General features: G+C 34.2%; 4 protein-coding genes across 4 annotated transcripts; 2 read left to right on the top strand and 2 right to left on the bottom strand.

The window, feature by feature from the left end:
• Positions 1-567: 567 nt before the first annotated feature.
• Positions 568-4,134, bottom strand: LOC116339790 (MMS19 nucleotide excision repair protein homolog). Its single transcript, XM_031765836.1, has 6 exons — positions 3,823-4,134; positions 3,371-3,754; positions 1,444-3,293; positions 1,133-1,378; positions 887-1,054; positions 568-821 (listed from the first exon to the last, which is right to left on the bottom strand). Exons 1-6 carry the CDS (start codon positions 3,890-3,892, stop codon positions 636-638), a joined length of 2,904 nt encoding a protein of 967 aa, XP_031621696.1. The 5' UTR covers positions 3,893-4,134; the 3' UTR covers positions 568-635.
• Positions 4,135-4,313: 179 nt separating this feature from the next.
• On the top strand, positions 4,314-6,757 carry LOC116339540 (solute carrier family 35 member F6). Its single transcript, XM_031765478.1, has 6 exons — positions 4,314-4,613; positions 5,010-5,157; positions 5,244-5,334; positions 5,571-5,758; positions 5,828-5,969; positions 6,050-6,757. Exons 1-6 carry the CDS (start codon positions 4,537-4,539, stop codon positions 6,544-6,546), a joined length of 1,143 nt encoding a protein of 380 aa, XP_031621338.1. The 5' UTR covers positions 4,314-4,536; the 3' UTR covers positions 6,547-6,757.
• A 1,260-nt stretch (positions 6,758-8,017) lies between these two features.
• Positions 8,018-10,192, top strand: LOC116339774 (myogenesis-regulating glycosidase). The gene is made up of 2 exons (XM_031765812.1): positions 8,018-9,092; positions 9,168-10,192. The coding sequence occupies exons 1-2, from the start codon at positions 8,056-8,058 to the stop codon at positions 10,072-10,074; spliced, it is 1,944 nt and encodes a 647-aa protein (XP_031621672.1). The 5' UTR covers positions 8,018-8,055; the 3' UTR covers positions 10,075-10,192.
• A 1,067-nt stretch (positions 10,193-11,259) lies between these two features.
• Positions 11,260-12,763, bottom strand: LOC116339567. The gene is made up of 5 exons (XM_031765521.1): positions 12,651-12,763; positions 12,349-12,487; positions 11,876-12,155; positions 11,582-11,810; positions 11,260-11,498 (listed from the first exon to the last, which is right to left on the bottom strand). The coding sequence occupies exons 2-5, from the start codon at positions 12,485-12,487 to the stop codon at positions 11,460-11,462; spliced, it is 687 nt and encodes a 228-aa protein (XP_031621381.1). The 5' UTR covers positions 12,651-12,763; the 3' UTR covers positions 11,260-11,459.
• Between the last annotated feature and the right edge of the window lie 1,168 nt (positions 12,764-13,931).

The following is a 13,931-nucleotide window of genomic DNA, read 5'->3' as shown; positions in this document are numbered from 1 at the left end:
GTTTTCTTTTCTTAATTTATCAAAACTAAGTTTAATTGCTAATTTTCTAATTATATTTGAATATTTCGTTTTGTTTATGGCGCTTTATTTTGTTAATGAAAACAACTATATAACATTTTATAAAACCTTTGGAATCAAAATTCTCAAAAACTTTAATTGGGCCAGGGACAGTTATCTTCTAATTTGCGAATTTAATAGAGTCTAATGTAATAAATATAATTAAAATGAATTTTTATTGCATTTTAATCATTTAACTTCATATCTTATCTTTTATCCAAAGATATCTTATTAGAAAGAATCTGTGCATTGAACTTTTAACAAAACATACATTTTTGGTGGTATTTGTTAATAATTTTTTATTTGGATGGATTGTACTTAGATAAATTTCCTCTTAACACGTAGAGCCCATATTTGTTTTTTAATTATCGGTATTTTGATAGCGATTTATTTTCATTGGGACAATCCTAGATTTGCGAAGAAAAGTAATTTGTGAAAACCAAGAGAGATAATCAAAGAAGAAAGGGAAGTCGAATTTTATAACGAAATAGCTGAAAAAGGCAATAGATATTACATTGAAATATAAAATTGATTTATTCTTTGGATTTTCCCAACAAATGTATTTGAATCGCTTAAATCTATTCTTCGGCTCCCACCATAAACCATTTATTACGTGCAGTAACGGCCGCACCACGAACGCAGCGCTTATGATCATCGAGTGCTGGCTGCAAACCAATTAAAACATCTTGTACAAACGGCAAAACCACGAATGTCGGATAATTGGCTATGGATGACAGAATACTTATCGCATCGACACGAATATTCTAAAAGAGAAACAAAACAAAGTGTTGAAACAAAAACGGGTAAATTTCGATTTCAGTATTCCTACCATCGATTCTTTAGAAGTGGTCAATTTGAGGCATTGCGGAATCATATTTTGTAGATGATCACGGAAAAATTCATTTTGTTCGGTAACAAAACGCTTAATAATAGCCAAAGTTGCTAGTATCGATTTGGTTCCCTTCAAATTAAGACAATTCAGCAAAACTGGACCAATCTGAAATGTATTTTACATTGATGTTAACACAAAATTATCACAATATATAAGAGATGAGATAATAATATTTTTGTTCACCTTTTGTATTTCGTTCTTGAGCACCTGATGCGGCGTCAGCTTCAGTATGAATACAAATGCCGATAAATGTTTTTCGGAATATGATTCCAATTTATGCCATAATCCTTTCAAACAAAGTTGAAACAGTTTTTGCTTGAAAAGATGCTTTATAACAGGCAAATGCAATTGAGGAAATTCAATTGAAATTACGTCAAAGGCCGCCACGGCCGCTTCAGAAAGTGTTGGATGCTCCAATAGTTCGATTAACTGCAAACCAATAAACAAAAAATTGAAAAATTGATTGAGAATGAGTAGAATTCAATAAAAAGTACCGTATCAATAATTTCGGATGCTTCGGTATGGCCGCGAGTCAAGAGACCTTTTGAAATCCATGACAACACTTCGACTGCCTTCTTGTTGTGTGTTTTCAGTTCGTCTTTGATAAGTTTCAGGATTTTTTTCAGTATGCCCGTGCTGTGCTCTGTATCCGGACACTTATTAAACAGACTGCATAGCAATTGATTGCTTATCTTCGTCATCGCTTCGTCGTCAGTCTTCAATGACAATTGTGTGAGCTCGTCAACGAGACGTTCAAAATGATTTTCCAAGTCAACAGTTTCCTCTAAGTAACCCAGCAAACCCAATGCAAAATACAAATCGCATTTCAATTGCAATTTAAGCGATGTCAAGTACTTTTCAACGAGTTGCTTTTGCGTTGCCGCGTCCAGGTCTTTGATGACGATTCGTAAAATTTGCGACATTTCATAAAGAAAGTCATCGGTGCCGGTGAGTGTGTCGGCATTTGTTTCATCCAATTGCTTGGAATGTATCAATTCAAGGAATCGATCAAAAACATTGTACTTTGTGTACATTTCCTCGTGAAGTGTTTCATTTTGATCATCTTCAAGAATGTGACGCAAGACACGTACACCAATCAAACGGATTTGATTTCGATATTCAATCTTCGAAGCATCTTGTTCGAAAATGTTGTGAAATAAAAATTGTAAAATTTCTTCGCGGAATTTTCGAATTGCAATCAAACAGCACAGATTTTCAAACAATTCAGCAATAGCGGCCGGCTCGAGTTTCTGTGCAATATAATCGATGTTAAGAATATGATTCACAATTTCAGTCGATACTTCATCTGGATATCGTGCGGCAAATGCACTCAAAACATTGCTACAATTTATCGGCGTTGCATTTACGGCGTTCACTTCTAGCATGTACGAATTTAGAGCACGATAAACGAGCGTACGATTTGAATCGACAACTATCGGTGCGGTCAATGCCAGCGCCTGCAAAGCGATTTTTATCAATTTCTCACTGTCCCCCGTTCGCGGTACCAAGCAATTGATGAATTCAAATTGAGCTGTTTCCAGGAGTTTTGTATCGATTTCATTAACCACTTCGTTTTCAATGCAAATTGCGATTAGCTGAGCGGATAGTTCTAGTAGTGTACCTCTTTGTATCTGTTGTTCGGCATTGTTTTTGTTAATTTGAAGTAAAAATGCTGGAAGACATTTCTTGGTCACAATTTTGGCCGAAAATTTACTTGTTTCAACACATTTTAAAGCTATGGCGGCCGATGGAGCGAAGAGATGACTGTTCACATCCGACAGTGATGGTAAAATCGTCGACACAATGACTGTAAGTACGTTTGTTATAACCGTTTCATCCTTGGCCAGACTCACTAAAAGCACTTGCAATGCATCTAGTGTTGCTATCGTTATATCCTTACTACTGCCCGGTAGTAATTCATTCTTCAATGCTTTCCAAATATCTGGAAATTGTTTTTCAATTGCAGCTGGTTGGAATTTCTGTGACGCCTTTGATAATAAGTACAATGAATCCAATTTGGCGACATTCAATTGACTGTCCATCTTTTCGATTAGCAAATTGATGCAATCCTCTGTGAACGATTCGTGCGAACAGAGACAGTTGGCAAGTTTTTCAGCCAATTGATCACGTGTTATAACGCCGACATCATTTGGCGATGGATTGAAATCAATGGGAAAGTAACATGCAATCACTTCGAATGTTTCTTCATTCAAATGGTCCAATGGAAATGTTTCCAAAAATGTCGGAATGAAATCGAACAAAAATAGCAAAATGCGAGGATCACGTTCACCGTCCATTGCATTTATGAAACCATATACGAAATCAGGTCCCATACTCAATAGTTCTATGTGTGTGAAAGAAAAAAAATTACATGATTTTTTTTTCTTCAAAAAAATTGAAATTAATTGAAAAATAATTTACCTTTCGTTTTGGTTTTACAAAGGCTTGAAATAATATTGAAAATCGTGGTTCGATCACCCTTGACTTGACTTTGACACGCAACATTCTGGAACATGGCTTGTAGTAATCGGGCTGCGCATTCATCTGGCAAATTGTTCATTTTGGTCAGAGCCTCGATGCCCGACAATGTTCTCGGCACCACCGAATGATGGTCTTTCAAGCGATCACAGTAAAATGTTGTTACAAAATTGAGTTGGACCGGATTTAGAAAGTCTGTTGGTAAATTGGCCAGAGTGGCCGACAGCAAGCGCATTGTTTTTTCTCGAATACCAACATCGGTTGATGTTAAAAATGGCCCCAATGCTTCGATGAAACCATTCAAATCAAGCCTCTTCCCGCCGATATCTGTACAATAAAAATGACCACTTTGACTTTCGCATGACATTTAAATAAAGAAAAATTGTAATCCAAACCATTTGCAAATTCTGTTGCAGAAGATGTGATGATTTCGTCATTTTCCAAGCAGCTCTCAATATCCTTCATTTTATTGGTTAAAACACTTTTTCACCCAAAATAAATTTTAGTTTTTTTTTCAATTTTTCTTAGAATTATCTAAACGTTTCGCACTTTAATCAATATCTCGAATCTAAACTGCTTTTTGTCAGGTTAAAACGAAAACAAAGCAAAGAAATTCTTTATTCGGTATGGCAATGTTTTCGATTGCGTGTATGTGTGAGTTCGTTTGACTTTGACTTCGTTCATTCACATGTGTTCAAATAATGCCAAACGATCAACTGTCAGTCCATATGTGTGTATGACAGTTTTACACTGTTCGATTGTGACAAGGTTTTTATTGTTTGATGGTGAGTGCGTTTAATGCATTCAATGCCGTCAACTGAATGTATTCGGTGTGTCATTGGTGCTCCTAATTCATTAGTTTCACACTGTATCACTGCCATTCGTAACAGTTGCAACTCATTCTGCGTTCGTCTGTTGTTGTTTCTATCTCTTTTGTGTGTTTATTTGAGCTTCTGTTTTTTTTTTGTTTCGTTCACTGTATTTGTTTTTTTTTTCTATTGACTGAACTCCGAACCAAAGCATCACACGATTTGGTAACGTTTTAAGGCGGATCACTTTTGCGTGATAAAATTTTTGATTTTTTGTGTGAGAAAAATATAATTTGTGTGATGGCATTTACAAACTATCAAATATTCTTAGCATTGTTGCAAATAACAACAGGCAGTATTAATACACTCAGCACAAAGTGAGTATTTTTTTTTTAATAATAATTATCATATTGCGATGAGCTGAGATTTCTTATCATATATTTCTCCGGGAGTTAATAACATTTTAAGTACCATATACAAATGAATCAAGTGGTGGCAATGAATAAAATAAATAAAAGATCTGCTCGATATTTATATCATTACATTACTTCGATCAAAAATTGCATGCCTTGTAAATTTTTCCCTTGCAAAAGGCACTTTTTTTCTTCTTGCGTCGGTTTTTGATTACGCGGAGAATATGACTAATTGCCAGCATATCTTGTTAGCCCCTATTTGTTGATATTTTAATTTACATGCCATTCATATCCATTTGATGTCCATTCAGAATATATGGCGATTTTCATTTAATTTTTTGGTATTGGTGATGATTTCAGATGGGCTGATACATTGGAATCAGAAGATTCAAGTGGTGTAAAAAAAGAATTTAAACATCCGTTTGTTCAAGCATGTGCCATGTTCTTAGGTGAATTTCTCTGTTTGCTCACATTCAAAGCGGTCTACTATAGTTTGCGTCGCAATCGTGTAAGTATTTGTTACAAATTAATGTCGAAAAATATTTGTTAAAAATACTTCTTTATTTTTGATATTCATGTCGTTTATTTAAATAGAATGGTTCAGAAGATCAGAATACATTGACCAAAGGAGCAAGAGAATTCAGTGCTTTTACCCTTTACGTTCCAGCTATTTGTGATATGGTTGGTATGTACATGCAAAATTTGAGTTGCTAATTATCTAATTCATTAATTTAAATGGAACTTGATACGTATCATCAATGATGATTCATCAAGGAAGCAAAAAACAAATTAAAATAACAATTCCATTTAGTAGTGATTCATTCCTTTCAATGCAATTCGAAGTGCACATTTTTTGTTATGGATTTTTTTTTTCAACTACATTATCACATGTTACTTATATGACTGATTTTTATGCATTAGGTACGTCACTCATGTATATTGGTTTGAATTTAACATTTGCGTCGAGTTTTCAAATGTTCCGTGGTGCTGTTATCATTTTTGTCGCATTGTTGAGTGTGGCATTCTTGCAGCGTCGCCTTATTGCACGTGAATGGACCGGTATCTTTATCATTGTCGTTGGTTTGGCAATGGTTGGCATGGCCGATATGGTAATACATATATTTTTTTCACAACTATTATGCTTGAATCTAAATTTAATATTGATATTTCGAATATAGTTGGAATCTGGTGATTCTGGTAAATCACGAAATGACATTATCACCGGTGATTTGTTAATTTTGGCTGCGCAAGTTATAACTGCTGTTCAAATGGTTTATGAGGAGAAATACGTTGCTGGTATGGATATCCCGGCTTTGCAAGGTAATTATTTGACGTTAAAAATGTTACGTGAAAAATCATTCTATATAACTCCTCGTATTTTTGTTTGTATACATTTCCAGCTGTTGGATACGAAGGTTTGTTTGGTTTTGCAACACTTGGCGCACTATTGGTACCTTTCTACTATATCAAAGTCGGCCCACCGTTCACTAACAATACAACCGGTTCATTGGAAAATGTTTTTGACGCCCTCATTCAAATCAGAAATAGTTGGCAAATTTTGGTATCGATTTTGGGTACAGTAGTATCAATTGCATTCTTCAATTATGCTGGCATCAGTGTGACAAAAGAGATTTCGGCCACAACCCGTATGGTTTTGGATTCCGTTCGTACAATGGTGATTTGGGTAGTGTCGATGGCCATCGGTTGGCAGCAGTTCCAATTTTTACAATTGAGCGGCTTTACTTTCCTTTTGTTCGGCATGTGTCTGTACAATAATGTGCTTGTGATTCAAACATATCGTAAAATTTGTGATATGTTCACACGTCGTGACTACGGTAACATCGTCAATGAAACGAATGTAATTGTCAACCGACCCGCCGATGATACTTCCGCTTAAGCTTAAGACATGTTTTTTATTAGATGAAATATCTCGATTTAATTAAAAAAAAAAACAAAGTCTGAACTATTCTGAAAAAAAAAAAACAAAGTCTTCTCATATTTTTGTACTTGATTTTCAATTGTGACATGTCAAATTTGTTGTTATTTTAAACCAATTGTGATTTATTTTGACAATTTTCAATAAAAAAATTCAATTCGCTTCTAATAAATTTAAAATGAATTTTTATATATCCTCTTAATAATTATTATATATTTTTTAATTTATCTACAATATAAAAGATTCGGGAATGTAGTGGGCGACCCATACCGCATGAAAAAAAAATGCAACTTTTCGTTCGTCGAGAATAATTTTTTGAATTTTTTTATGTTTTCTGGTGTAAGCACCTCTTTTAAATGAGCGAACTCAAAATTACACAAACCACATTTTTCACTTTGCGACTTGTTATAATTCACTAGAACATTGTCTTCTGAAATAGCTTCTGAAATGCATATACTATTGGGGGAACTTGATTGGACGTCTCACTGTATTATATATACAGTGCCGTGCAAAAGTTTGAGACCACCTATGTATTTTTCATACAAAATGGCGTAAAATACCATTTTTCGAGGTTTCAAAAATAATACTTTTTATTCTCAGAAATCAATGATTTTCGGCATATTGTTTCAATATCTTATGAAGATATATAATATATAGTGTATAGGCTATACTCTTGCGTCCCTCTGCACAGTGCTTAGAGACTCTTTATAGTTAAATCCATAACGGCATATACGGTGCAACAACCTACCGCCATATAAACGCGTTTGGGCGACACCATCGATAGATTGTCGTCAGCAAACCAAGGGTTTCTGTTCGACTGTCGTCGATGGTCCAGTCGAACAAACATATGCGTAGGAGGTATAGCTTACTTGGCCATACGAATGTAAACAAATGATCGAAATGACATGAAAAACCATATGAATTTTTAGTTAGTGCCACCTATATGTCAGTCGCGGGATTTATTGATCGAAGTTTTACAAAACCGAAAGTTTGTATGCATGTATGTTGCGGGTTGGCGGCTAAAATTAAAAACAAATTAGCAAACACGTTAGACGAATCAGTCATCTGTGTATCTATCCATGTACATTGTATGATCCCAATTTGTAAAATCGAACTGTATTGTGATTTTGACGCCATAAGTTGTAATTGAAAAATTGTTTATTTGAATTCATTCATGTATTGTGGAATATAATCGCTTGCCATTTGATTTATTTGTGTTCCAATCTCAAGAGTTTTATTTATATTGATATTCGAAAAAATGTCCCAATCCCAATGAAGTATTTTTTGATAATTAAAGATATTTTTTTTCATTGCGGACATAGTGTTTTTTGATAAGACGAACAAAACGCCTGCTAATCAGTTAATGTGTTTAAAAACATGAGATAATGTCAACAATCTCTCTTGTATAAAACAACTGCCGTCCGCAGTGATTGTCAGAGTTTGTATAGACTGCATTCGATAACTGTAAGCATGTGTCAAAGCATACGGTTACTTTTAGTTGTGCTGTGCACTACTGTTTCTTTATCAAAACAGTACGAAACCATTTATTCTTATTATTCATTTGAATATATTACTTCAAGTGATTTTATCATTAAAGTCGATAATATTCAACAAAATACAGTGTATACAGTTCAAAAATTCGGTCGTACTATTCAACGCGTTCATTTGGGTGAAAATTTTGGAAAAAATTTCTCAAAAACTGAAACAAACAATGGATTTGTCTTGCACGGGCTGAATCGCGACGTTGAATTTAAAATTGTCGAAGATAGCGACGATTTTACATTGGTCAAGGTTTCCAGTGTTTTGCAAAAAAACCAAAAAGACAGTCATTGCGTTGAATTGGTGACGGGTAAAATTTCGTGGTTTGGTGGACCGCAGATCTTTTATCAATACTGGCCAGTTGAGAAGCTTCGATTTGAAGATTATTCGTACGTTCCAAAACAGCTTGATAATGTCGGCGTGGCCGAGCGATATTGGTTGAATTCAGAAGGCGGTTTCATTTATATCGATGATACAGTGCCACTGTTTTTGGATCAAAATGTAAACGGAAACAAGCTCTGTTTTAGCGTTAAAAATGAATTGCCATATAATACCCGAAGAGAAACAATTGATTTCAAATACAATTTGGGCTTTGGTAAAAATGCTAAAAAAGCACAGAGAAAAGCCGTCGAATTATTTTTGAAAAAACCAACGGCAGTTGCTGACCGTCGAATGGTTGAACATCCCATTTGGTCGACATGGGCAAGATACAAAGCAAATATTACCGAAGAAACAGTCAAGCTATTTGCTTCCGAAATTGAACAATATGGATTTAACAATAGCCAACTGGAAATTGACGACGATTGGGAGATTTGTTATGGGGCTCTTACATTTAGAGAGAGTAAATTTCCAAACATTCGACAACTCACTGATAATTTAAGAGAACGAGGTTTTCGGGTAACACTTTGGATTCATCCGTTCATCAACAAAGGCTGTGACCCGTGGTATTCAGAAGCAAAAGAAAAAGGGTAATTATACATTTCTAATTCAAGTTCTGAATCGAATTTTATATGTATCAAAAATAAATGCTTACTTTAATATAGATACTTAGTGGTGAACTATGAAGATAATCCAGATACTACGTGGTGGAACAGTAAAGTAGATGATGCTGCATACATTGATTTCACAAATCCCGATGCTGTCAAATGGTACCAAGACCGATTAAAAACTTTGGAAGAAGAAGCGGGCATTGATAGCTTTAAATTCGATGCAGGCGAAACTTCATGGTCGCCAAAGGATCCCAAATTGAATACAGACTTGGAAGATCATCCACTGGCCATAACAAAGACATACGTTCGCGCCGTGAGCAAATTTGGTCCGATTGTCGAAGTGCGAAGTGGTCAAGGCACACAAGATTTGCCAATTTTTGTTCGTTTCATCGACAAGGATTCCGAGTGGACATACAGAAATGGTCTGCCCACTTTAATCACATCGTTGCTTCAAATGAATTTGGTGGGCTATGGATTCATTCTGCCGGATATGATTGGTGGAAATGGTTATCAAGGTGCTCCATCTGAGGAATTGTTTGTACGATGGCTTCAGGCGAACGTTTTTATGCCTAGTTTGCAGTATTCATACGTACCATGGGACTATTCGAATAACACAATCGAAATCTGTCGTAAATTTACGAATTTACACGCTGAATACACCGACGAAATTATGAAGGCGTTTGAAAAAGCAGTCGAATTGGGAGAACCAGTAAATCCGCCTATTTGGTGGTTAGATCCAAACGATCAAGTTGCATTGGGCATTAGCGACGAATTTTTGTTGGGAAAACGAATATTGGCAGCGCCGGTCATAAATAAGGGCGAAGATTTCCGACATATATACTTGCCAAAGGGGAACTGGTTTGATCCAAATCTAAACAAAACTTACGATGGACCAATTTGGTTAATGGAGTATCCCGCACCAATTGATGTTTTGCCATATTTTATAAGACAAAAATCATAGGGAAAGTATCATAGATATATGTATTTGAAAAATTGTTCACTCCAATTATTTTTTATAAATCAAACATTTCAATTAAAAAAAGCAAATAAAAGAACCACTTGAAACTCACACAATAAAATTTATCTATCATTATTCTGATATTTTCGAAGGCTTGTCCAAGCTACTGATAAAGAAAATGTGAAGAGGCTTGTTTTGTAAGCGACAAATAAAGTCAAATAATGTCAACAATCATTGAGTGTCTTATCCCTCTAAATCTCCCATAGTTATTTTTTTTAGATACGAATCGACACCATTTTTTGTGATGGTTTGGTACGAATAGACTTAGAGTGACTAAGTTCACAAAAAATATTTTACACTGTCCAAACATTGAAATTTCAATAATCTCCGACTTAAATTCCAGTCATTTGAATAAATTTTCACGGATATAAACAATTATGTATATCATACATAATATCAAAGAGAATCAGAAACACGGGTATATGCATGAAATGTTACATAGCCTACGACCAATACCATTGCTGGTATTTATACAAGAGACATTCATGAAACGAGGATTGGTATTTTAACAATTCACTTGGAAGCAAAAAATAATAATAAAAATTATAAAAAATAATTAAAAACTATGAAATTTGATTTTAAATCTACATTAATCAAACTCTGCGTCACGTATGCCACTTATGGTTGATATCAAATGCCAAACATCGCTAAACAATTTTTCAATGATCACGCAAAAAACAAAACCCGTTGAACAAGTCCCGTTCAAGTATGTATCAGCACCGGCTGTTTTTATTCATATTTCTTTTTTACTTCTTTCTTTCTATTCTTTTTTTAATGGAATAAATTCATTAAAGTAGTAATAGAATTAAATGACGTCAGTATTAAAAACGAGCGAAAAAGCGAAAGCAATCGCCAAAATTATAATTTTAATTTTATTATGATTTTACAACTTTAACATTCCATGAATTGAATATCTAATGTATTATAACAAGTTTTTAACCAAATTTTAGAATCGGATTAATGTCATTCTCTGTGTCAGCACCAAAAAAGCACCGTCAACTGAATATGCACAGAACATACGACGATTTATCCGATCAATTTCACTTTTTGTTTGACCAACAAATTGAATTTGACGGTTCAAGTGAAAATGTTACTTCCATCATAAATAATAATAATAGTTACTTTGGCTCTGATATAAAAAGATTGCTTCATTTTTTTTATTTGAATTTTTTACAATAGCTTTGATTGATTTGTTTTTTTTTTTTAATTGTTGTAGTTTATGTGTTGTATTTGGGTTAATCACACATTCATTCAAAAATTGTTTCTTCTCACGATTCCGTTCACGTTTCCAAAGTCTCGTAGCAAAAAAAATCAGACGAATTCAATGATTATAAATAGAAGCGAAGACTTGGATTTGTGTAGGCCACCTGTGAAAGTACAAATTAACAAGAAACATATAAGTGATGAATAAAGAGTTAGTATGTCGTAGTTCACATGATAAAATACATACATAGTTCAATAATTCCGGAGAATCTTCGCAAATAACTGGTTTTTTGTGATAGCATGCGACGTCGTGCCAATTAATGCCATCGTTATAAACATTGTTAAGTATGGACAAGCATGATTCAATTGTTTGATTGATGTCGAATTCAGCGTTGTCTGGTTGTGGGCTTCTTTTGTGACCAGTTTGACTCCATGGATTGTATCTAAAGCCAGGTGGTATACGGTAGGTTGGTGCACTGCAAAAATCAATAAAAAAAATGTATGAAAAGCTATCAAGAAAAATAAACATAAAATGACTTACATTCTTTGCTGGTTAGCCGACCAGAACCATCCGTGATATTGTCGTGGCTCCAAGTATGCACGACCAGCGCATCCTTTGAAATCGCACAAACGACCCGATGTCCAGATGTATGGAACGTTATACGCTCGAATCAAATTATTGATATAGTTATTCTTGTGTTCAGTTTCAAGCGATACGGCATCCATACAATATTCACGACATAAATTACGCGCATCCAACCAGTCGACACGAGCATTACTCAAGAAGTAATATCTGCCACCATATTGGAATTGTCTTGGACCTATTTGACAGCGGAAGATAAAATTGTATTTGATTATGTTAATAATTAAAAGACACGCATAGCATATGCATGTGAAATATTTCAAATATTTGAATTTTCGGACGATTTCACCTCATCAACCGGTTTCAAGTTCGAATTCAGCGAAATTACGACACAAAAAATTTATGACATAAATTATTTAATAAAAACTTACGACTGGCACACTTTTGTGGTACTGGGAACGATAAGAATCGTCCCTTTGTTTGTCTTTTAGAACGAACTTCCGAATCGGTGGAATTTTGACCGAGACACACAGCTACACAAAATGCAGCTATCACCAACACTACCTTCATCTGCAAATGGAAATAATGCTTTTGATTAATTTAATTCGCGATTTCAAAAAAAATCACATCATAACTTAAAATTTTTAAATTTATTTTTTTAACATGTACATTTAATTCAAAAATTAAACGAAGTAGAACCAAAAAAAATCAAATTTATTTCACTAGTTTTCACCTTGTCACTGAGAATTAAATAATATGCACAGTGAATTTGGCTTCTTTACGAACTGAATTCGTTTCGATTGCTGTCGTACACTCAACTGATTTTCCTGTTATATTTTCAAATCCAAAGAAACCGAAATTTTATGCGCAGACATACACCAAAGTGGGGATCAGTTTGACAAAGTCTTATCGAAAGAAATTCATGTTGAAATTATTGTCTAAAAACATCAAAGTGAATCGAGGGGATTAACTAACATTTCAATCATACAGATATTAATTACTGATTTCTAGTTTTGCCAAGTGAAAAAAATACACAAATCTAGTAGATAATGCGAATAATAAAATCTTTATTATTAAAATCTGAATAAACCCCATGGAAAGAATACTAATATTATTCATGTGTTTCTGCGTAAGCGCCAAAAAAGTCTCATCACTCATTTGTATTTGTCTAAATCATAAGACCATTCCACATCACGTGATGAATTTGCAACATTGAGTATTTTTTTGAGTACACACATAAATGATTTCAAACTATTCAGAGGTGCAACGTCATATCAGCTGATGTCTAGGATTTTTTTTTTATTTTTTGTTGTTTTTGATTTTTAATTGGACTCATTCGATGAATGGTTGATCAGAGCGGAGACCTTGACATCATAAAATCATCGATATTTATATCTCATTGTGTCTTCTAATAGAATACACTCCATAAACGGTCTACATTCTTTTACGAATCTATACAACGTTCTCGCCGTACAGGAAGCAACATTTAAAAAAGATATATCATGTTTTTTTTAGAAATGTCATTAACATTTGAATCGGTATATCTTTTATTGTAATTGAACAATTTTAAAGATTCTTTCGAGTTATACTTAAAAACCACAGATCTATGGACAGACATTGAGAAAATTAGCACATACTTGACTCCTACAAACCAGCGTTTACGAGGCTATTGAGGCGCACTCAGCCCATCCGTTAAAAACTCGGAATATATCGGAGCCTCAGAAATTGTAGGTGTCAAATATAATATGAGATAGGCACTCATAAAAAGTTCTGATAAAGTAATTTCATATGCTTTTTTGGTTCGCGTCGCTTGTCATTTTATATTTATCTTTTGCAATGTCGTAATGTTAGTTACTTGCCAGTTTTCACTTTCAAAGATTAATGAAATTGGTATTACCAAACATAAACTTATCGACGCAGAACCTTTTCAATAAATTTGATAATGCTACGGCGTTGCTACACACAAGCTTTTCGTAGTATGTATTCCAATATTTAGATCCATAATAAATTAAAT

The sequence above is a fragment of the Contarinia nasturtii genome, unplaced genomic scaffold (assembly GCF_009176525.2).
Source record: "Contarinia nasturtii isolate CC-2019 unplaced genomic scaffold, AAFC_CNas_1.1 Cnas_scaffold_533, whole genome shotgun sequence".
NCBI classification, from domain to species: domain Eukaryota; kingdom Metazoa; phylum Arthropoda; class Insecta; order Diptera; family Cecidomyiidae; genus Contarinia; species Contarinia nasturtii.
The sequence above is the reverse complement of the archived record's forward strand: the minus strand, read 5'-3'. Positions and strand labels throughout refer to the sequence as shown.

What these genes read in the sequence shown, in the direction of transcription:
- LOC116339774 (XM_031765812.1), top strand. Translation starts at nt 8,056, where the DNA reads ATGTGTCAAAGCATACGGTTACTTTTAGTTGTGCTGTGCACTACTGTT. An exon ending in TCAGAAGCAAAAGAAAAAGG is followed by an intron (nt 9,093 to 9,167) that starts GTAATTATACAT and finishes ACTTTAATATAG; the next exon opens with ATACTTAGTGGTGAACTATG.
- LOC116339540 (XM_031765478.1), top strand. Translation starts at nt 4,537, where the DNA reads ATGGCATTTACAAACTATCAAATATTCTTAGCATTGTTGCAAATAACA. An exon ending in ATTAATACACTCAGCACAAA is followed by an intron (nt 4,614 to 5,009) that starts GTGAGTATTTTT and finishes TGATGATTTCAG; the next exon opens with ATGGGCTGATACATTGGAAT. An exon ending in ATAGTTTGCGTCGCAATCGT is followed by an intron (nt 5,158 to 5,243) that starts GTAAGTATTTGT and finishes TTATTTAAATAG; the next exon opens with AATGGTTCAGAAGATCAGAA.
- LOC116339567 (XM_031765521.1), bottom strand. Translation starts at nt 12,487, where the DNA reads ATGAAGGTAGTGTTGGTGATAGCTGCATTTTGTGTAGCTGTGTGTCTC. An exon ending in TCGGCTAACCAGCAAAGAAT is followed by an intron (nt 11,811 to 11,875) that starts GTAAGTCATTTT and finishes TGATTTTTGCAG; the next exon opens with TGCACCAACCTACCGTATAC. An exon ending in CTCCGGAATTATTGAACTAT is followed by an intron (nt 11,499 to 11,581) that starts GTATGTATTTTA and finishes GTACTTTCACAG; the next exon opens with GTGGCCTACACAAATCCAAG.
- LOC116339790 (XM_031765836.1), bottom strand. Translation starts at nt 3,892, where the DNA reads ATGAAGGATATTGAGAGCTGCTTGGAAAATGACGAAATCATCACATCT. An exon ending in TTGTAAAACCAAAACGAAAG is followed by an intron (nt 3,294 to 3,370) that starts GTAAATTATTTT and finishes TCACACACATAG; the next exon opens with AACTATTGAGTATGGGACCT. An exon ending in TCAAGAACGAAATACAAAAG is followed by an intron (nt 1,055 to 1,132) that starts GTGAACAAAAAT and finishes AATACATTTCAG; the next exon opens with ATTGGTCCAGTTTTGCTGAA.